Consider the following 21,907-nt stretch of genomic DNA (forward strand, 5'->3'; position numbering starts at 1 on the left):
AGGGTGGGATATAAATAAAATTTTACATTACATTACATTACATTTTTGAGTTAGAATTCCACCTATGATGCCTTCAGCTGTTAGGCGTGCAATGTTAGTGTGCTAGAGAGTCAGCCTGGTAGATGTTGCAGTAAAAACAGAGTAGGAACTGCATTTCAGATACACAGATCTCCTGTCACATTGGGAGTGGGGCAGAGAGAGAAACTGTATTAGAGATAATTTTAAGCCTCTGTATTATTGTTCATTGAAATAAATCGCATTGTTTAATGGTTTAGAAATCAGAAATAAAAAAAAATGTTTCCCCCCTTCTTTTCTGTAATATACAAATGAAATTACATCTAAAAATTCCTTTATGGTAGGTTTTTGTTGAGTCTATATTGGGTAAGAATGGAAGCCATTTTTCTAGGAAATTGTATATATAATTAAGATTATTTTCCAGACATTTTAATTGTCTGGAAATCTTGTCTAGGGTCTTGATTTCCCAGAGTTCATTGTTTTTAGCCACAAAGAGAATAGGCAGTTGGAGACTGGCAAATGGTGCCCCCCTCTGGAATGTTTTGCTCAGAACCATTGCTTCATCTAACTTAATAGTAAAGCTGGTTTTTTATTTAGGAGTTAGTTCTATGACTGGGCCTACCCAGTTTTCCTCATCCATATTGTGCTTGACGCATCTGCTTTTGCCAAGGAAAAAAAAGTACTGCAGTTTGAGGATAAAAAACACAACTCAGCGAAACACCGACACAGATGCATACAGATAAACAGAAAAGTCTTCACCCACTGGTGAAAGATGGTGACAGAGGGGGACAAATGAATGTCTCTAGCTTGGGAATTTCATCATTTTGGTGTCTCGACTGAGAAGGCTCTTTTTTGGGTTGCCACCAACCTAACTTCAAGATTTTGGGGGCACTAAAAACTGGGCTTCCAATGATGATCGTGGTGGTTGAGTAGGTTTGTATGTGGGTAAGCAGTCCTTGAGTTATGCTGGCCCCCCCTTTTTTTTTTTTGATGTTTTGCCATTTGTCACATGGCACTGGGAGAATTGCTATCTCTCTGGAATATATTTCTAATAGCAGTGTTCCCTCTAAGCTGAGTTAGTGTGAGCTAGCTCATAGATTTTAGGCTCCAGCTCACACGTATTTGTCTTAGCTCTGGAAGGATGCCCCCAGAGCAAACCAATCTATGCAGCAGCTCACAATTTTAGAGACAGTAGCTCACAAAATACATTTTTTTTTCTCACAAGACCCCACAGCTTAGAGGGACCACTGGTTACAGGTGTTCAGAGGTAAGTTTAGACTTACATATAAAAATGTACTAAATAAATAAAATTTAGGCTGATATTTGTTACTATCAGGATGAGATTATTAGATTTGAGATTTTAATTTGGCTTGGTGGAATTTTTACTCTGACTTTTGATTTTTTAAAAAAATTATTTTAAAGGTAACCCTTCCATAGCCTTTGGGATAAGATGAACCTGGCATTCAGAATGATATATATTTAAAGAGGTAATCTCTCTCTCTCTTCTCCTTTTGCAGGCCTTTGGAGCGTTCCAGCGAAGATGTAGACATTATTTTTACCCGGCTAAAAGAAGTGAAAGCTTTCGAGAAATTTCATCCAAACCTTCTCCAGCAAATATGTCTCTGTGGCTATTATGAGAACTTGGAAAAGGGAATTACATGTAAGATGTCTTTCTTCATGGATGAGTGAGAGTCTATATGAGTAAACCAGGCTTCAGAATTAGAGTCTTCAGATTTTGAGGGCTGGTAGCCTTGAGCGTTCTTTTTTGAAGATACATGCACTGAGCAATAATGCTGCGGTTAGTTTAGCTTCAAAATGATCTGTCATGTGAATCTTGTCTGCTTAGTTCCACAAAGTGCTTCATTGACCCTCTTCTTATTAATAGGAAATCTTTCAGTCTTACGTAAAGAATACATCACAGTGAGTTGGATCCTGTGATCTGTCATCAGAAGGTGCTGTTCTTCTCAGCTGCCGGTTCCACCCAGCAGCCATTTCCAGCCCCAGAAAAAAAAACTATTCTGGTGGCTGTAGGATCCATATGGAGTAAAAACATGTAGGTTGCAGGAGAGAGGGGAACTTGCTCCCTTCTTTCATCAGCGGAACTCCAGGGATGTAGAAGAGGAAGAGGATGGTTTCACCCCATTTTACCCCACTTCTCTGTAGCCTCCTGACTTGCATGTCTGTTATTCCACATGAGTCCAGCAACCTTGGGTATAAACTTCCCTAGGGTTGGAAGTGGTCACTGTGGGGAGGGGTAAGCTGGTGGCATTCTTGTGTGGACTGGATCCAACCCAGTAGTTTGAACAGTCTTTGGCATTTTTGCACTGGGGTCAGGTAATATGTATGGGAGAGATGTAGGAAGCTGTTGTGGTCTGGATGCCATGGTACTTTAACAGGCCATAAGACATGAGAAAATTATGTCTGCCTCTGACATCAGCAGTCTCTTTGTTCATTGCCACATTTGCAGTGCTTTCTAAATATTGTGCGCTTCCTCGCACTGTTTACATTCTTAGAAAATGAGACAAAACAAGACAGTTATAATCATGGGACTATCATATCAAAGCTAGATAGACCATAAGTTATCTTTTGATAAGCATGTGTAAAGAGTCTGCTGAAGGTGGAGATTTTCCCCCCAATAAGTTTTTATTGGTTATTTTGTTATATAGAAGTACACATTTGAATGTTATTTGACAAAATTAACAAAATATAAGCTTATACATATCTCCGGTGTCAGGCTTATTGAAACATATCACATCATATATTCGCCATAAATGCAGAGCATCCATAACATTGGGTGTTATTGATCATTCTTGTAGGAATTCTAAAATTGGAAACCAGACAGACACTATAGCAGAATAATCATCAGGATCTTTCCCTAAATTTGACTTGTCATTCAATTTTGCCATGATGTAAATTCCATAGTTTGTTGTACCAGGTTTTTAAGGATGGAGTTCGGTCTGTTTTCCATGCATTAGCTATTGTTGCTCTGGCTGCATATAATAGTAAGGAAATCTTTCCTGTACAATTTTGAGCGCTTTGTTCTTTGCTCTAAAATTTAATAGCAAGGCTTCTGGAGTCATGGGGATAGATTGTTGTGTTAGGGTGTAGATTTTGTTTAAAACTGCTTTCCAGAAGGGTTGGATTACAGGACAGTCAACTGTAGGTGGACATTTTGTGTATAGTACTCGTCAGGGTATTTTTTGGAGAAAAAGCCCAGTAGGAACTCATTTGCATATTAGGCCACACACCCTGACATCACCATTGGTTTGCACAGGACTTTTTAATAGAAAAAGCCCAGCATGAACTCTTTTGCATATCAGGTCACACCCCCTGACACCAAGCCAGCTGGAGCTGCGTTCCTGTGTATTCCTGCTCAAAAAAAGCCCTGGTCCTGGTTGCAACATGGAGAACAGTCTTGCCGTTAACTGTTACAAGAGCTGTATATTATGAAGCTACCCAGCCTCTCCTGGTCCAGGCCTCCCCAAATTCTTTGCTTGCCTTCCCTTCCAAGATGCAGAGCAAGTAAGGATTCTTATATTGCTGCCTAGCAGATGGGAAATAATGGTGGGCAATAGGTATGTACAGGGGTGGCATTCTAGCAGGACCTCCTTTGCATATTAGGCCACACACCCCTGATGTAGCCAATCCTCCTGGAGCTTACAAGGCTCTTTTTTGTAAGCTTTTGGAGGATTGGCTACATCAGGGGTGTGTGGCCTAATATGCAAAGGAGCTCCTGCTAGAATTCCACCCCATGGTATGTAAAGCCTCAGTTGTAAGAGTCAGAACAAGTCTCTGAGTTAATAATAATAAATTTTATTTGTACCCCGCCCTCCCCCGCCGAAGCAGGCTCAGGGCGGCTAACAATACGGTGACCAATGGTGCACCAACAATAAAACAGTTACATTAGAAACATTAAATTAACATTAAACTAACCTTAAAAGCCTGAATTAAAACAATTAACTAAAACATTTTATGACGCTATCCTTGACACTCTTCTAGTTGATGCTGATGGCGGATTTTCAGTTATTCATAAGCTAATTTAAAAAGGGTGGTCTTGCAGGCCCTGCGGAACTGATCAAGGTTCCGCAGGGCCCGCACCTCCTCTGGGAGTTGGTTCCAGAGATGTGGGGCTGCGGCCGAAAAGGCCCGAGAGCGAGTATTCTGTAGTTTAATTTGTCTTGGCCCAGGGGTAGTCAGTCTGTTCTTTCCTACTGACCTCAGTGCTCTCTGGGGTTCATACGGGGAGAGACGGTCCTTCAGGTAGGCTGGTCCTCGGCCATATAGGGCTTTAAAGGTGATAACCAGCACTTTGTACTGGACCCGGTATACAATCGGTAACCAGTGCAGTTCGCGTAGCCCCGGCCGTACATGTTCCCATCTTGGGAGACCAAGTAACAGCCTGGCCGCCGCGTTCTGCACTAGCTGTAACTTCCGGGTCCGGCACAGAGGCAGCCCCATGTAGAGGGCGTTACAGTAGTCCAATCGTGAGGTGACCGTCGCATGGATCACCGTTGCTAGGTCCCGACGCTCCAGGAAAGGGGCCAACTGCTTTGCCCGCCTCAGATGGAAGAAAGCTGACTTGGCAGTGGCTGTTATCTGGGCCTCCATTGATAATGAAGGCTCCAGTAAAACACCCAGACTCTTCACCTGCTGCGCCGCCTTTAGCTGCACACCATCGAAGGTCGGGAGGGATATTTCCCCCCCTGGAGCGCCGCGACCCACACAAAGAACCTCTGTCTTTGCCGGATTCAGCTTCAGCCCACTCAGTCTAAGCCACGTTGCGATAGCCTGTAACGCCCGATCCAGGTCTTCCGGGGGGGAGGCGGGCCGGCCGTCCATTAGCAGATAGAGCTGGGTGTCATCCGCATATTGGTGGCAGCCCAGCCCAAACCTCCTGGCAATCTGGGCAAGGGGGCGCATATAGATGTTAAATAACATCGGGGAGAGGACTGCTCCCTGAGGCACCCCACAATCTAGTGTGCGCCTCTGGGATCGTTCACCCCCGATCGCCACCCTTTGTCCCCGACCCATGAGGAAAGAGGAGAGCCATTGTAAAGCAGACCCCTTAACCCCAATGTCGGCGAGGCGGTGGATCAGTAGCCGATGGTCGACCGTATCAAATGCAGCCGACAGATCTAATAACATCAGCACTGCTACACCGCCTCGATCCAGTTGCCGTTGGAGGTCATCTGCCAAGGCGACCAAGACCGTCTCCGTCCCGTGGCCCGGTCGGAAGCCAGACTGGCACGGGTCTAGGACAGAAGCGTCATCTAGAAATCTCTGTAGCTGCAACGCCACTGCCCTCTCGATGATTTTACCTAAAAATGGTAAGTTAGACACCGGTTGATAGTTCGCCAATTCGGCCGGGTCTGCTGTTGATTTTTTCAAGAGGGGGCGGACCAAGGCCTCTTTCAGAGGCGTTGGAAAACGCCCCTCTAAGAGGGATCTATTTATGATGTCCCGTAGAGGACATCTAAGCTCCCTCTGGCAAGATTTAATCAGCCAGGAGGGGCAAGGGTCCAGATCACATGTTGTTGGGCGAGCAGCGGAGAGAATTCCATCAACTTCTTCCAGGCTGAGTGGGTCGAAGTGGTCCAGCAGTAAATCCGAAGACAGGCGCGGAGCCTCAGTCTGACTTACTGTATCTAATGTGATAGGTAGGTCTTGGCGGAGTGATGAGATTTTATCTGCAAAATATTTCGCAAATGCCTCACAGCCTATCTCCAATTCTCTAACGTTTGGTTTGCCTTGTGGCAGTGTTATAAGATCGCCAATTACCCTAAACAGTTGTGCTGGGCGCGAATTTGCAGATGCAATCTTGGCTGCAAAGTATTGTTTCTTTGCAGCCTTGACTGCCATCTCATATGACTTCATAAACGTTCTATAGGATGTTCTCTTCACTTCGTCCCGAGTATGCCTCCACCGCCTCTCTAGTCGTCTGAGCCCTTGCTTCAGCTGGCGTAGCTCCAAGGTATACCATGGAGCCAGCTTCATACGAGGGCGCAGAGGGCGCCGGGGTGCGATTTCGTCGATGACCCTGGATAGCTGATCTTGCCAGACTTCCACCAGGTCATCGAGGGAATCGCCAGTGGGCCAAGGGTCCCTCAGGGCCGTTTGGAACCGTTCCGGGTCCATCAGGCCCCGAGGGCGAGCCAAAATAGGCTCTCCGCCCATACAGGGTTGGGGCGGCATCTCCATACGGGCCTTAAGGGCTAGGTGATCCGACCATGGGACCGCTTCATCTGCGATATCGTTCACCAAAATCCCAGACGCAAAGATCAAGTCTAGTGTGTGTCCGGCCTGATGCGTGGGTGTTGTAACAAATTGAGAGAGTCCTAGTGTCGCCATGGAAGACACTAGGTCCATCGCCTGAGTGGAGGCCGTGTCGTCGACATGGACATTGAAGTCACCCAGGACCATAAGTCCCGGGCTCTCCAATGCCCAGCCCGCCACTGCCTCCAATAGTGATGGTAAGGCGCTGGCTGGTGCGTTAGGCGGATGGTACACCAGCCAGATCGCCAACCCCTCCCCAACATCCCACCACAGACCGACACACTCGATGCCATCGATCTTTGGGGCCGGGAGAGCCCTAAAGGAGTAAGCCTCCCGTATGAGCAATGCCACCCCTCCCCCCCGCCCGTTACTCCGTGACTGGTGAAAGACCGAGTAACCTGGGGGGGTCATCTGGGAGAGAGCTACTGTCTCTCCTTCCCGCACCCAGGTCTCGGTCACGCAAGCCAGGTCCACGTCCTGCCTAAGCAGGAACTCCTTAAGGGTTGAGGTCTTGTTATTGATGGACCTGGCGTTGCATAACACCAGTGACGGAGACGAGCATTTCCTCTTAGGCCCACTACCTGCCACCGTTGGGATGGGCAATAGACTGGAAGGTGGCCGAGCACTGGTTTGTCTCTGTCTCCTTCCCTTATATAATTGTCTATTCCCTATTAAGTTGTGACTTAAGAACTCCTATTGTCACATCACCTGACATATCCTTCAAAAATACCCTCCAATGGAGATGCTTCATAGGTTTAGCTGCAAGTCATCAAATGTTCTTATTCACCTTAGGTCCTGATGAGATGCTCAGGAGAAAAGCAAGAATATAAATATTTTTTAAAAAATAATTGATTAATGATTTGAGCTCAGTTGCAAACTGACTCTGATATCTTCTTAGCATGGAGATTCCTGTGCATTGGGTGATACAGTTTTCTTCTCTTCCCTTATGGGGTGTTTTCATCAGACAGTTCCTTCTAGCATGCCTCTCATGCCACTGAAGGGACTTCATAGAAGGTTAGAGGAAGGCACAGAAGGCTGAGCAAATGGTAGATGTTTTGGTGTAGAGAGGAAATATATTCCTTTGGTTATTTAAGGACTGGCAGTTTGCTTTCCCACTCAGATAAGTGTTCAAATACTTTCCCCCCCCCCAAACCCCTCATATTAAAACATCCAAAGAAAAATTCAATTTCAAACCCAACAGCACTGTCAAAGTAGTAATTCTACCTACCCAGTTAAGCTCCATTACTTTAATAGAATTTATTCCTGTTTAAGATTTGCCATATTTTTGCACTTGTAGACAGATTGCTAAGATGTTTCTTAAAAGCAGGCACAAAATTTTTAACATGAACACATGACACTGCCTTATACCGAATCAGAACTCTGGTCCATCAAAGTCATTATGATCTACTTAGACTGGCAGTAGCTCTCCAAGGTCTCAGTCTTTCACATCACCTCCTACTTGATCCTTTTGGCTGGAAATGCTGGGAATGGAACCTGGGACCTTCTGCATATAAAGCAGATGCTGTACCACTGAGTTGCAGCCCCTCCCCTGTCTAAAAGTTCCCAAACCAGACAACTTTTAAGCAGGAATAAATTCTGTAATTGTTGAAAACAATGGAAGAGGAGACACATACATCAAAAATTTGTTCCTGGTCCTCAGAGATGCAGTGTGAAAGTGCTTCAGCAAGTACTCCAGATAGTGTACTTTTTTAAAAGTAAGACCCAGTGCCTGTAAATTGGCCTTTATACATATTGGTAACTAGTAAAGTTTCTGCGGTATTCATGTTCCTGATGGCTAGCACTTAATACCAGTCTGGCTGCCACATTCTAGAACTTAAGCTTACAAATCACCTTCCTGTAATTACAGTAGTCCAGTCAAGTATGCTGTTCAGGGTGAGTACAGCACTTTATGAAATGTCTTAGTTTTCCCCTTATGACATCTGCATGGTATCAAATCTGGTTGGCAGTGAGGCATTTTGGCTTAATTCTGAAGGTGTTTTTCTGAAACCGATTCCTCATTAGCGGTTGTTCTGCTCCTGGGCTTCTGCTTTTCCTGGCTCAAGTGATCAGTTCTCCACTAGTTGCTTCATGGGCACCTTTTGATCCACAGCTCCCTCCAGTTCCCCTTGCAGTTTTTTGCTCTTTTTTTTTTGAGAGCAGGAAGCTGCGAAGGAAATTGGAGGGAGCTGCGGGTCAAAAGGCACCCGTGCAGCAACTGGTGGGCTATTGATCCCTTGAGCTGGGGAAAGAAGAAGTTCGGGGGTGGAGCAACTATTAGTGAAGAATCGATCAGTAATTTCGTACTAGACCTTTAATCCTGGTTTAGCCCTGTCCCTAAGCTGACATTCTGCACTAAAATCATTGAATCATAGAGTTGGTTTCTCTGATTCTCTGATTCTAGTGTAGGTAAACCAGGATTAAAGATCTAGTGTAAAAATGGTGAATGTCTTTCAGATTAAGATGTGTAAAAAACCATAGTGCTGTATCTACACTACACTACAAACATGTTTTGTATCAGTTTAGCCATTATTGTATTCCCACCTCCCCACACCCAATCATTCTGGCAATTGTTGTTTGGTAAAAGAACAAAGTTTGGATCCAGTGGCACCTTTAAGACCAACAAAGTTTAATTCTACCCAGAATTAAATTTTGTTGGACTTAAGGGTGCCACTGGACTCAAATTTTGTCCTGTTGCTTCAGACTAACATGGCTACTCACCTGGATCGATCTGTTTGGTAAAAGTTCTGCTAATTAGCCGTACTACTACCCTGCTCTTATACAACTACTGATCCCAGACTTTCTTGAGGAAGGGGAATAATTATTAAACAACCTGACCTCTGTGGCGTGGATATGCCTCCATTGGACATGTGTTGTAATAACTGGTCAACTTCACAGTAGTTGTGGTGAAATCCTTCTTCCTATTTTTATGCAGTGTTTCGTCAAGGTGATATTGGAACAAATTGGTATGCTGTGCTGGCAGGATCTTTGGATGTGAAAGTTTCTGATACAAGCAACCACCAGGTAAAAATCTGTCTCTAGAACAACTCAAAGGGGGGGGGGACCTGTGAAACTGTTGAGTTTTTTGACAATGTGGTCCATCTTTCTACCCAGAGATATTTACAGAAGAACTGACTAGAATTTTCAGTGCTTATACACCTGTGATACCACTGTAAGGTTCTCTAAAAAATAAAATGCTTTGTGAGAGGTTTTTAGCAAAGGGAACTTGGGTCCAACTTTTTTTGGTCAAATAATAAAATAAAGATCCTTAGCCACACCATTTCTGCTAGCAGTGAATGCCTTAAAGGTCCTGGGGGAAAGGCGTTTGGGGAGTACCGAAACCACTATTGTTCAAATGTGAGAAATCCCTGTCTCTAAATATTGCACACACACACAAACACAATTATCTCCATGCAGGAAGAAGCATACATGATTCCTTGTACAAAAGGCAGCACAACTGTGTTTGCCACAAATTGGACTATATTCATGTAGGAAAAATATAACTTACGAAGAACCCCAAAGCTGGAGTTGAGGATAACCAGAAAACACAAAGCATATTCTCTTTTGATTCTTATCCTTTTGGGGGAAGGGCTTTATTTTTATAACTTTGCTCACAGGGCTTTTTCTGTTGCAGGAGCTCCTTTGCATATTAGGCCACACACTCCTGATGTAGCCAATCCCCCAAGGACTTGCAGGGTTCTTAATGCAGGGCCTACTGTAAGCTCCAGGAGGATTGGCTACATCAGGGGTGTGTGGCCTAATATGCAAAGGAGTTCCTGCTACAAAAAAAAGCCCCTATGTTGCTCATAACAGTTGAAAAAGAAACGTGTGCAAATTCATTACAGATTGAAAACGACTTATAACTATAACAACTGAACAGTAACATTCTAACCAAATAAGTCATAAAAGTGACTCTCTGACCTTTGCCAAAGTTAAATTTACAACTTTCAATATATGAAATCTCAAAGAGGGACTATTTTTAATAAAGTAATTTAAATACCAAGAAATCATTAACTCTGTAATCCTTTGGGAGTATATTACGATGAGTCATATATTCTTGTACCAGGAACCAATTCGCAGCAAATAGGCTATAATAAGTATCAGAGTTCGTATGCATCAAATGATCTGGTATTTTTTCTGTAACAAAAGTATTCCCATAGCGTCTTGTGCCATAATGAAAGATGAGCTGCCACTTTCTCCTTCCATTTGGCTGCAGTAACTAACTTAGCTGTTACTAATAGAATCGAGATCAAATATTTCCTAGCTAGTACATCTGGAGAATCTTTCCAATAATTTAAAAGCAACAACTCCAGAGAGAAAGTTAGTTTACAGCTTGTAATATCATATATGTGAGCCTGATTCTTATTCTTTTTTCATAGAATTAAAGGTTGGAGCGGGTCTAAAGACCACCTAGTCCAACCCCCCTGCTCTAAACAAGATGGCCTAAAGCACCCCTGACAAATAATCATCCGGTCTGCACTTAAATGCCTCCAAGGAGGGAGAATCCACAACATTCCTGGGCAACCAATTCCACCCTTGTTGTTGAAAAGTTTTTCCTACTATCTCTAGCTGTAATCTAAACCCATTATTACAAGTCCTGTGCTCCACTCCATCACCAACTGAAACAGCTTCTCATTTGTGTGTAAAGTGTTGTCAAGTCTTATGGCAACCCCAGCAAGGGGCTTTCAAGGCAAGTGAGATGCAGAGATGGTTCGCCATTGCCTTCCTCTGCCGAGTCTTCCTCGGTGATCTCCCATCCAAGTACTGACCCTGCTTATCTTCCAAGATCTGAAGAGATGGGGCCAGGCCCATAGCCATGGGGGAGGGAGGCACGGCTTCTATTAAAAAACCCCTTCCCCCTGTAGGGCCCCTCCGTTGGAGGGCCTCCAGGCTGCTGCTGCTCAGCGGTGGTGGCGTTTGCACAACCTCAATGCAAACAGGGCAATCTGGCGACGCTGGCCTTTCCCGCACTGCGGGAAAGCCCAGCAGGGGTGGAGTTAGCGCAAAGGGCTCCTCAAGAGGAGTCCTCTGTGCATCTGGCTCCGCAGGCCCCCCCCCCCCCAAATTTCTTATCTTGGGGGCCACTCCACCGAAAATTTTCTGGCTACGGACCTGGATGGGGCTATACTATGCCACCTTCCTGCCTCTAAATGACAGCTCAAATATATATATTTTAAAATCATATCCTCCCTAACCTCCTCTTCTCCAGGTTGAACATTCTCACTTCCCTCAGCCTTTCTTTGTAAGGCTTAGAATCCAGATCCCTCGTTCATCCTCGTCACAGTTCTTAGCATCTGCTCTAAAGTTTCTAAGTTCTTCCTATAGAAAGGCCTCCAGAACTGGACACAGTACTCCAAATGAGGTCTGACCAGTGCAGTATACAGTGGTACTATCACATCTCACATTCTAGATCTTATGAGTTTGTTGATACACCCTAATATTGTGTTTGCCTTCTTTGCTTCATCACACTGGCTACTCATGCTCAGTTTGTAGTCCACCAAAACACCCAAGATTCTGTTCACATACTGCTATCCAGAAGAGTACCTCCCATGTGGTATGTGTGTATAACATCTTTACTACCCAAATATAAAACCTTACACTTATCACAATGAAATCACATTGTGTTCACATCTGTCCATTTTTCCAACATATCCAAGTCTGATTGCATTTGATCCCTATTCACTATCCCACCCAATTTGGTGTCATTTGCAGATTTTCCTGAGATGCTGCTGTGAATTCAGCAGCTGTAGAGTAAGTAGATAAGAGTGGAGGCTCCAGCTGACACATTCCAGCATTTCTCTTCCTCGTAGTGGCTGGGCCATTTAACTGTGAAGACCATAGGAGATAGGCCCCTGTGAATCACCTAAAAAGGTAAAGGTAGTCCCCTATGCAAGCACCATTGTTTCCAACTCTGGGGTGACGTTGCATCACGACGTTTTCATGCCAGACTTTTTAATGGGTTGGTTTGCCATTGCCTTCTCCAGTCTTTACCGCAAGCAAACTGGGTACTCATTTTACCGACCTTGGAAGGATGGAAGGCTGAGTCAATCTTGAGCCAGCTACTTGAACCCATCTTCCGCCGGGATTGAACTCAGGTCATGAGCAGAGTTTAGGACTGCAGTACTGCGGTTTACCACTCTGTGCCACGGGGCTACATTAAATTAAAAATGATACACCATTTATTTATATGAAATGTATTGGTAGTAGAGGCCTTAAGTTTGGGAAGTTTTAAATTCAGTTAAAAATACATTTTAGCCAAACAAAAGTTCATGACTTTCAGAAGAAGTGGGTTAAATTTGTGACTTTTTGTAATCACAGTGGGAATAGTAACAGAGACAGTGATCTATAAACTTTGTGGTGGCGTAGTGGGCAGAGTGTTGGATTAGGACCTCAAAAACCTAAGTTCAAATCCCCATTCATCTGTTAAATTTGCTGGGTGACCTTGGGCCAGTGACTTACTCTCACCTAGCCTATCTCACAGGGTTGTTGTGAGGTTAAAGTGGAGAAGGGGTAGAGACTGATGTCCCCCGGCCTGAGCTGCTGGTGGAGGAGTCAGTTAAAAATGTACTAAATTTTAAAAATAAACTTAGTGTTTTAATAATTCTTCCTTTTAAGACCAACGAAGTTGTATTCAAGGCATAAGCTTTTGTGTTGCATATACACTTCGGAGATAAGCATCAAGCTTATACCTTGAATAAAAAACTTTGTCTTAAAGGTGCTGCTGGACTCAACTTTGTTAGGGAGATGGAGGTTTCAGACAGTGTTTTTAAATCAGTGTATGCACTGTATCTAAAGCACTCTGTCCTTTTTCAAGCTGTACCACTTCCTCCCCTCCTTTTTTGCAGAGTGTTAGAATGCTCCTAAAAGGGGGGGGGGGCAGAGAAAAAGGTAGCACTTTCAGAAGTGCCGCAGATATTTCAAACACTACTTTATAGTGATTCAGAAGCACAGAGAACACATGAAAATGAAAGAAAGGAATTTTCACACACACACACACACACACACACCCTCCCCGGCTTAGCCTTGCTTTGCGAATCAGACACAAGCAGCTTTGTTTGAAAAGTTAAATAAAATCCGTTAGCAGCCAGAAGCCAAACTAGTTGTGTCTGAACCCCCCTCCCAAAAGTTAGCAACTGGAAGCTAAAACAGATGACAAGGGCTAATTAAAAGGGTCTTTGTGTTTGTTTATTATATTCATATATCACTTTCTGTTCTCTAGTGGAACAACCAGATACTAAAGATGGGGCTCCGGTAAGTAGACAGAAAGCGCATTGCCTTTTCCGGGGAAGCTTGTACTTCAGACTCGATGCTGGCTTCGATTTCCCAAGAAACGTACTAAATAGCTTAAGCAATCAATCCAGGCTGCAACTGGTCCACTAGGAACAGATGGGTTGAACTCTAGAACAAACAGGGCCGGAACAATCTAGTCCCAGAGGCTTTCTTTCGACACGGAGCCCAAATATATTACGTGCTGTATACATGGTTTAGGAAGCAACAAAGTGCTGTTAGATTTTGTGTGGATTTATTATTTGATTTTATTATTTCTTTACCGTTGTTAGTTGCCTTGGGTACTCTGTATACCTAGCAGAAAGGTAGGCTATAAATAGCCATAGGACATTTGGCTAATGGGAATAAAAACAAATAAGGGTATTACTGATTTCTTTTTTTTACATTTTAAGTTCGGCTGTATTCATTGGACGTATCTATTCTGTATCGGATTTTTTTTAGCATTGTCAATATACCTAGTGCTTTACAGAATAATATTGACAAAAGATCATCGTCCCTCAGACTCTGCAATTTAAATATTGACAAAGTGGGAATACTTTTGTGTAAGCCAAACTCCCTCCTGGATTCTTTTGGTCTTGAAACTGCCAGCCCTAATGGTCCCATGAACACCTGTGACAACCTCCTATCCATCTTATCTCATTCTTTGAAGCTATAGTCAGCTTGACCTCTGACCTCAGAGAAAGAAATCTTTTGAAATTTCTGCTCAGTCTAAGCCTGAACCAATGTTTCTGAACTGAAAAATGACTACTAGGCAAGCTAGTCCCTTGACACTACCCCCCCCCTTTAAACTGTAAATAACAAGGAAGCTGGGTTTCAAGCAGTAAAAATTAAAGAGTTAACCTGCTTCAGGTAGAACACCTGGTTTAACAGCTGGAACTTATGCAGAGCCATTTCTGACTAGTTTGTTTGAGAAGAATGACTGAATGAGCAAAAGGCAGAACTAGGTGGCATTTTAACCAGGTGCATTTTTAACTCACGCTTGGGCCACTGTGCTACTCCACTGTGCTCCTCCCCTTTGGCACAAACTTTATTTTTTCTGAACAGGCATTTTATATATTTAATATTTTCAACTGGTGAAGACATACATGTTATTCATTTGATTTTGACCTTAGCAATGCTGTTAATAGTATTAAGGAATAAATAACATAATCACAGGGCAGGTTTAAAAATCACGATCTTCAAGCTGCCTGTGAAAGAACACTGGATAGAATTAGTGCCTACAGTATGGCAACTGGCCACAAGAGGGCAGTGCTAGAATGTGTAAGTTTCCCCCCTTTCTCAGCTATAGAAGGCACTGGCTTGAACAGGCATTCAAACTGTTATAGATCTAATGAAATCTGTTCACTTGACCTGCTAGGGTTTTCTATTGAACCTTAAAGACTAACAACATTTTATTCCGGTCTAAGCTTTGTGGTGTAAAGCCTTCTGCTTCAGATGCTGTAATGTTATGTAGTAGAAGATATAAGAAAAGAATTGGCAAGTTAAGGAAGATATCAGTGTCCCTTATTTTACATTTAGAGTGTAGGTCTAATATCTGGGAGATGCCATTTAAAATCCCCACTGCCACAGATGCCTGCAAGGTGACCTTGGGCCAGGTGCTCTCTCTGGTCCTTATTTACTTCCCAGGGTTGTTGTGAGGGTAAAATGGAGGAAGGGAGACCAACATACTGTGCTCTGAGTTCCTTGTAAGAAGGGCAGGATAAACACGTACTAAATCAGGAGTGTCAAACTTACAGTCCGTGAGATAGAAACGGCCCATCGATGTCTTTAACCCATCCCACAGGTAGAGTGCCCTCCATGATCCCCTCGTTACTGTTGGGGTCGGCAGTGTGATTGGCAGCTCTGCATGACTGGCTTTTTCTGGTGGCTGTGATCTCCTTCTCCTCCTCGTCCTCCTCCTTCTTCTATTGCCCCATCCCAGCCAGTGCCGGGCTCTGGGCGATGTACGACATAAGAATAAAATACATGCATTGAAATCAGTAAAACCAGTTACATTAAAAAGAAATTGTAAACCCCAATGGTGCTTCATTTAAAGTGCTATTATTCAGTTTCCATTCATTATATCGGGGGTGGGGAGAAGAAGGTGCCAGCATGGCGACCATCACTGTCCTTATGCAAAGGCTTTGTGGAACATCTCTGCTTTACAGGTCCTCGAAACTGTAAAAGATCCCGCAGGGCCCTGATGTCTTCTGGCAGAGTGTTCCACCTTGTTGAGGACAGCCGGACCTCTCTAGAATTGGGGATCATCAACAGATTTCAATCAGTAGAGCATAGTGCCTTTCCAGGGACATAGTGGAGGAGGCGGTCCCATAGATATGTCGGTCCCAGACCATTCAAGGTCTTAAAGGTCATAACCAAAACCTTGACTCTGACCCGGTATTCAACCAGCAGCCAGTGTAGCTGGTGCAGAAAAAAAGCCGCAGGCTCACGGAGCTACAGTCTTGTACACTGAATATTAAACACCATTCAACACAAGTAAACAAAAGTTTTTTTCAATTTCATAAGGGAATAATCCCACTTTTATACAAAATCCAGAAACGCAGACTCGACTGGAAAGCACACAAAGTCCATATGAAAGTTCAAATTTTCAAAACGGAACTCCCGTTCCTTAGCAGAGATGCTTATATTGGTGTCGAGTTTTTGGGCCCAGGCACAAAGCAACGAAATGCTAGCCAAATTTTCGTTTCCTACAGAGGCTTCCTCAGGCTGTGCTCGTAGGACTCATCTCTTCATGATACAGAAGCGGCAATTGATGCCAACTTCTATGCATGACTTGGAGAGCCTGTGCCCCTCTCTTTTTTCCTTTTGCTCAGTGTAGCTGGTGCAGCACGGGTAGAATATGTGCCATCTGTGGCATTCTTATCGGGACTCGTGCTGCCACATTCTGGACCCGTTGAAGCTTCCGGGTCAGACTCAAGGGTAGGCCAGCATAGAGCGAGTTACAGTAATCTTTTCCCATGCAAATCCCTGCCCCCTTATTGCTTGGGTCTGCCTCCTCCTTGCCTTGCTACTGCACATCTCTGTGTGCGCAAAGCAAAGTTAGAGTCTAGTGGCATCTAAAGACCAACAACATTTTCTTCAAGGTATCATCTTTCCTGTGCCTTGCTCCCCCTCCCCCCCGACATGTGTGTTCTGCCATGGCCACCCCACCCTACATGAACTTTACCTCCGAATGACCTTTCTTCATACTGCTGCCAGTTCTGGATTATGCATTCAGTCTTCCTAGCTCCCTCCTTGCTCTTTAGAGAAGTAGCCCAGATAGGGTTGCCAGTCTCCAGGTGGTGCAGAGATAAAGGTGTAAACCTCAGCAAAAACAGATTCATACAAAATGGTCACCTACATGCTCTTGTTATGAAAATTGGACATTTATTTGTTGTTTAGTGACTATGGGTGACTGGGTGATGTTCCTTAACATTTATTTTGTATGAATCTGTTGGTGAATATTTTGAGAAATTTGTATTGACAACAGTCCTAGTAAATAATTTGTATACATTTAGAGGCTGGTTTTCATGGAGGTTTACACCTTTATCCCTGCTCTACTATCCGCGTTGCGCTTTTTGGTTGCACAGCCTCCAGGTGATGGCTGGAGATCTCCCGGAATTACTACTGACCTCCAGGCTACAGAGATCAGTTCCCCTGGAGAAAATGACTGCTCTGGAAGGCGGACTATATGCCAATATATGCCAATATATCGTACTGAGGTCCCTCCACTTGCCAAACCCTGCCCTACCAGGACTGCACCCTCAAAATCTCTAGGAATTTCCCACCCCAGACCGGGCATTCTTAAGCCCAAGCAGGATCCTAGTTGGTAGTAGCAGGAAGGAGCAGGAATGGGATTCAGATCTGGCTCAGGCTACCTTGAGATATGAAAGGCTAGCTTGGGCCTACCTAGCTATTAATATCTTGGCATCTCTACTTCTATTAGAATATTGATGTTTTAACATTTTCCTTGTGGTCAGTTGACAGAAAACCACAGAATTAAAAAAAATTCGGCTTCTGCTTTGTTTTATTTTAACCAGAAGTTGTTTGACACACCCATGTGTCTTTAAATAGACTACGGAATTAATGGGTTCCACACACATTTCTTTCTAGCACTTGTTTTATTTTAACCAGAAGTTGTTTGACACACCCATGTGTCTTTAAATAGACTATGGAGTTAATGGGCTCCACACACATTTCTAGCACTTTGTTTCGTGCTTCTGTCACTTTATTTACTTACTTCATTTATGGCCTATGAAAGACAGAATTAGAAAAGAAGTGGAATACATACAGTAAACACTGCGCTTCAGCTGGGTCATACTGAACTTAAGCCAGAGAAGACTGAAATAAAGCTGGTACATCTAGCAAACCTTGCAGTGAAGGTGGGGCGGGGTGCGGGGGAGAAAACTGCCTAACATTTTCACGAAGTGGCAACCTGATTCCCAGTCTACAGAGTGCTCTGTTGCATAAGTCTGATTTACTGTCCATGATGCCCTTTTGCATTATGATTGAATGACCCTGGAGGCCTTATCCCTGAGGTCTATCCTTCAGGAGGTAAAATTCCACCCCGGGGAGAAGCAGGGGAAATCTGATCATCCCCATGAATGGTAGCTTTCGATCACTCCTCCTTGCCTCCTATATTATAAGGGCACAATATTATAAAATCAGGTTATGGATGATTGCTGTTTGAATCTCAAGACACTGAACCACATCCCATTTCTGTTTTTCACAACAGAGAAGTAGAAATCCTAAAGGCAGTCAAGGAAGCTCCTCATTCCAGAGCTGCGTTTTCTGGAAAAAAAGAGATAAATCTTTGTTTCCTTCCTTATAAAAATGTAAGATTGCCTTTATGTGTTAGTTAAGGGACAATAGCCTGTTGGGAACAAAGAGATGTAACGTACTTGTAGAAAGCAATCTTTTGTAGATTTTTTTTTTCATTCCCACGTACACTTCAAGGAATTTGTGACCCTGCGACCCAGAAAAGAAAGCAATAAATAAGTCGGGATGGGCCAGGCATTTGGGATTATTATGTAGCTCAGTTTTTTTAAAAATGTAAGTTCTGTCCTAGGGGTTATTAGTAAAAGGATTAAAAAATAAAACAGCTAGTATCATAATTCCTTTATGTAACTCTTTGTGTCAGCTGAAATAATGTGTATGGTTCTAGTTGCCCCATTTCAGAAATATCATACTACTAGAAAGAAAGCAGAACTAAAATGATAAAATACAACTTCCATCCTTAGAAAAAGCTGAACGGGTGTTGGGCTTTTTAGACAAAAAATAGGACTCAGTGTAGTTGAATTATACTCTTCTGAGCCCATTGACTTTGCTTCAATAACTCTGCTCAAAATTGCACTGTAAGGGAAGAGATGAGAGAAACTTGTAAAATAACGCATGGCGTGGAGAAAGTGGATAGAGAGCATGTGTGTCCCCCTTCTCCTATAAGATTGGTAGTTGTGGAAAGTGCTGTCAAGCAATACTCCCTCTAAGCTGTGGAGTCTTGTGAGCAAAAAATTTATTTTGTGAGCTACTGACATTAAAGTTCTGAGCTGCTGCAGAAATTGGTCAGCCCTGGGGCCATTTTTCCTGAGCTAGGACAAAAATGTGTGAGCTGGAGGCCATAAAACTGTGAGCTAGCTCACACTAACTCAGCTTAGAGGGAGCACTCCTGTCAAGTCAAAGCTGACTTATGATGACCCCGTAGGGTTGTCAAGGCAAGATGCTGCACCACACGAGGTTGACATTTTCATTGAGCTGTCCACTATGACCCCAAGACCCTCTCAGTCTCAACAAGTTTAGACCTCATTAGCTTATACTTGAAATTGGAGGTTTTTGTCCCAGTGCGCATCGCCTTACACTTACCAACACTGAGCTTCATTTGCCACATTGTCACCCACACACCCAGTTTGTGGAGGTCCTCTTGGAGTACTTCACCATCAGCCTTGGTTTTCACTATCCTGAATAATGTGTTATCTGCAAACATGGCGCCTACACTACTCACCCTTAGTTCCAGATCATTTACCAACCCTTGTGGTACCCCACTGCTTACTTCCCATTGTGAGAACTGTTAGTTGATACCTACTCTTTGCTTAATAGCATTGTGGTCACTGTTCCCAATTGGTGTAACAACCTCTACGTCTCTCACGAGGTTTTGAGACCCACTCAGAACCAAGTCCAAGATCACTACCCCTCTGGTCAGTTCCAGTGCACAGTCATTTATGATGTCTAGGAATCTCACTTCTACAGCATGACTCAAGCCCATGTTTACCCAGTTCTGTCTTCTTTTCTTACTGCCAAAAATTAGCACCTCCAAATTCTCTCCCCCTCCCACCATAGCACAACATTATAGAATTTATAGTACTCTTTGGGTTAGAGATTATCATCCCCCCCCCCCCCAAAATGGGTTTTTTTAAGATCATAAACTTTGCCTCTTCAATGCAAAATCCATCTGGAAGGATTCATATTCACATTTAGGCTGTGTGCTGCATGTTTTTGCAGGGGGGGGGGAGGGGACCATGCAGCCATTCATTTTAGCAGCCATGAAAGCCTCCATGAGCTTTGTGATATGAACTTTGCCCCCCTCTCACAGTTTCTACGGCAAGCACCTCTTTTGGAAACAAGCACCTCTTTCAAAGTTCCCCGTGCATCTTATTTTTAAAGCACTGTTTAGCTGACTGTTTTCTGGCACCCAAGATTCCCTGCTGCTTCCTGGGATTGGAAAAGGGAGAGCAGCGCTTAGGGCATATAGATGATAGAATCCCTCAAGATAGCCCTTTGGAACAGCAGGTGTTCCTTGAAAGTTATGGGGCCTAATTGGCAACGAACTCTTGATTTTCCCCAAGTTTGGTAGATATATAAACGGAGAACGGGAAGAAACTGGGGGTTTGATGTCTAGGAAACCAAATGGTCTACCTGAACTGAGGGGGCAAAAACTCACTCTTAGAAGTAATTTTTTAAAACTCCAGCTATCAACCCTCTTTCCGAAAATCTTAGGCCTTTTGTATTATGGACAGAGCCTCCCTTCTCTTTTTCTGTGTTATTTTGAGCTTAATGATGTTTTGTTTTCTGATTTGAACCTCTTGCTCTATATATCTCTGGGTGAATTAATTGAAATGGTTCTCATAATGGTCTCAGTTCTTCTGCTTAGTTCTGTTCTTTGAGTAAGTACTTCTTATACTTAAAACAGGGATAAAATGAAGTTTGGTCTTTCTAGGGAGTGAATGAAAGGCACAAGGGTTGTTTAAGGTAAAGGCAGTCATCATTTAATTGAAATCCATTGGGTTTTAGCTGTTGAATTCAGGAGTTCAGGGTTGGGGCAGAGGGGCAGTTGCCTCAGGGCCTCACAGGTCTGGGAACCCCCACTGTATTGGGTCATGTAGCCTCTAGTTATTGGACAAAGTTGCTCCTCTCTGACTTTTCACCTTTGACCTTCAGGACAGCAACTTTGGAGTCAAATACAAGGCCTCTGTGAAGGCCTACAAGACTTATCTAGTGAATCAGCATTCATATCTATAAATGAATTTACCATAATTAAAGACGACATACTGTGTTATATAATATATTTATTGAAGTGATATTTCATATACTTATACTGCTTTCCCCCTTAAGTTGTTTTTGCAGTCCCTTGTTCTTTAGAAGAAACATTTTGCAGGGCATTTTGGGCTGTGGTGGTGGGACAGAAGAGGTGAGAATGTCATGACATCCCTTAATTCAGTGAAGATTTACCTCAGGATCCAAGTCTATGTTATCTACGTAACATAGTATCTGAGGGGGTTTCCAAAATGGAGGACCTTCAGACTCTGCTTTGTTTCAGGGTTATCTCTGTGTGACCCTGGTTGAATTTGTCTGTCCAGAATACATGCACACTTTTAGGGAGAAACATATCTGAGAATGCAGCAGTGTAGGCTGCTGAGAGCTACAGATTTCTTACGGAATGTGTTAATGCTCCTGCCCACAAGACTTTGTTGTTTATTTTCCTTTTTTGTGATGAAAATGTTATTTTTTAAAAAAGAAACTTCTTCCCCAAATTTTATTTTTGGTGGGAATTTGCTCTGATCTACATAACTAGGCAATTGTGTGTGTTTGTGTGTGTAAAGTGCCATCAAATTACACTCAATTTATGGCAACCTGAGAAGGGTGTTTTCAAGACAAGCAATTAAGCAGAGATGGTTTGCTGTTGCTTTCCTCTGCAGAGTCTTCCTTGGAGATCTCCCTTGCAAGTACTGACCTTAGAATTATAGAGTTGTAAGTGACCACCAGGGTCATCTAGTCCAACCCCCTGCACAGTGTAGGAAATTCACAAATACCTCTCCCTAAGTTCACAGAAAGCATTGATGCCAAATGGCCACTGAGCCTCTAT

The 21,907-nt window shown here is 43.4% G+C and overlaps 1 protein-coding gene across 2 annotated transcripts in view; it reads left to right on the forward strand.

The window, feature by feature from the left end:
- Positions 1 to 21,907, forward strand: part of RAPGEF4 (Rap guanine nucleotide exchange factor 4) — a 252,831-nt gene that overhangs the window by 35,094 nt on the left and 195,830 nt on the right. For both annotated transcript variants that reach the window (XM_060257080.1, XM_060257079.1), the window contains exons 2-3: positions 1,533 to 1,675; positions 9,221 to 9,309. In XM_060257080.1, coding sequence (XP_060113063.1) covers positions 1,533 to 1,675; positions 9,221 to 9,309 — 232 coding nt within the window. The remainder of the gene's footprint in view (positions 1 to 1,532; positions 1,676 to 9,220; positions 9,310 to 21,907) is intronic.

Source organism: Heteronotia binoei, chromosome 16, assembly GCF_032191835.1.
Source record: "Heteronotia binoei isolate CCM8104 ecotype False Entrance Well chromosome 16, APGP_CSIRO_Hbin_v1, whole genome shotgun sequence".
NCBI classification, from domain to species: Eukaryota; Metazoa; Chordata; class Lepidosauria; order Squamata; family Gekkonidae; genus Heteronotia; species Heteronotia binoei.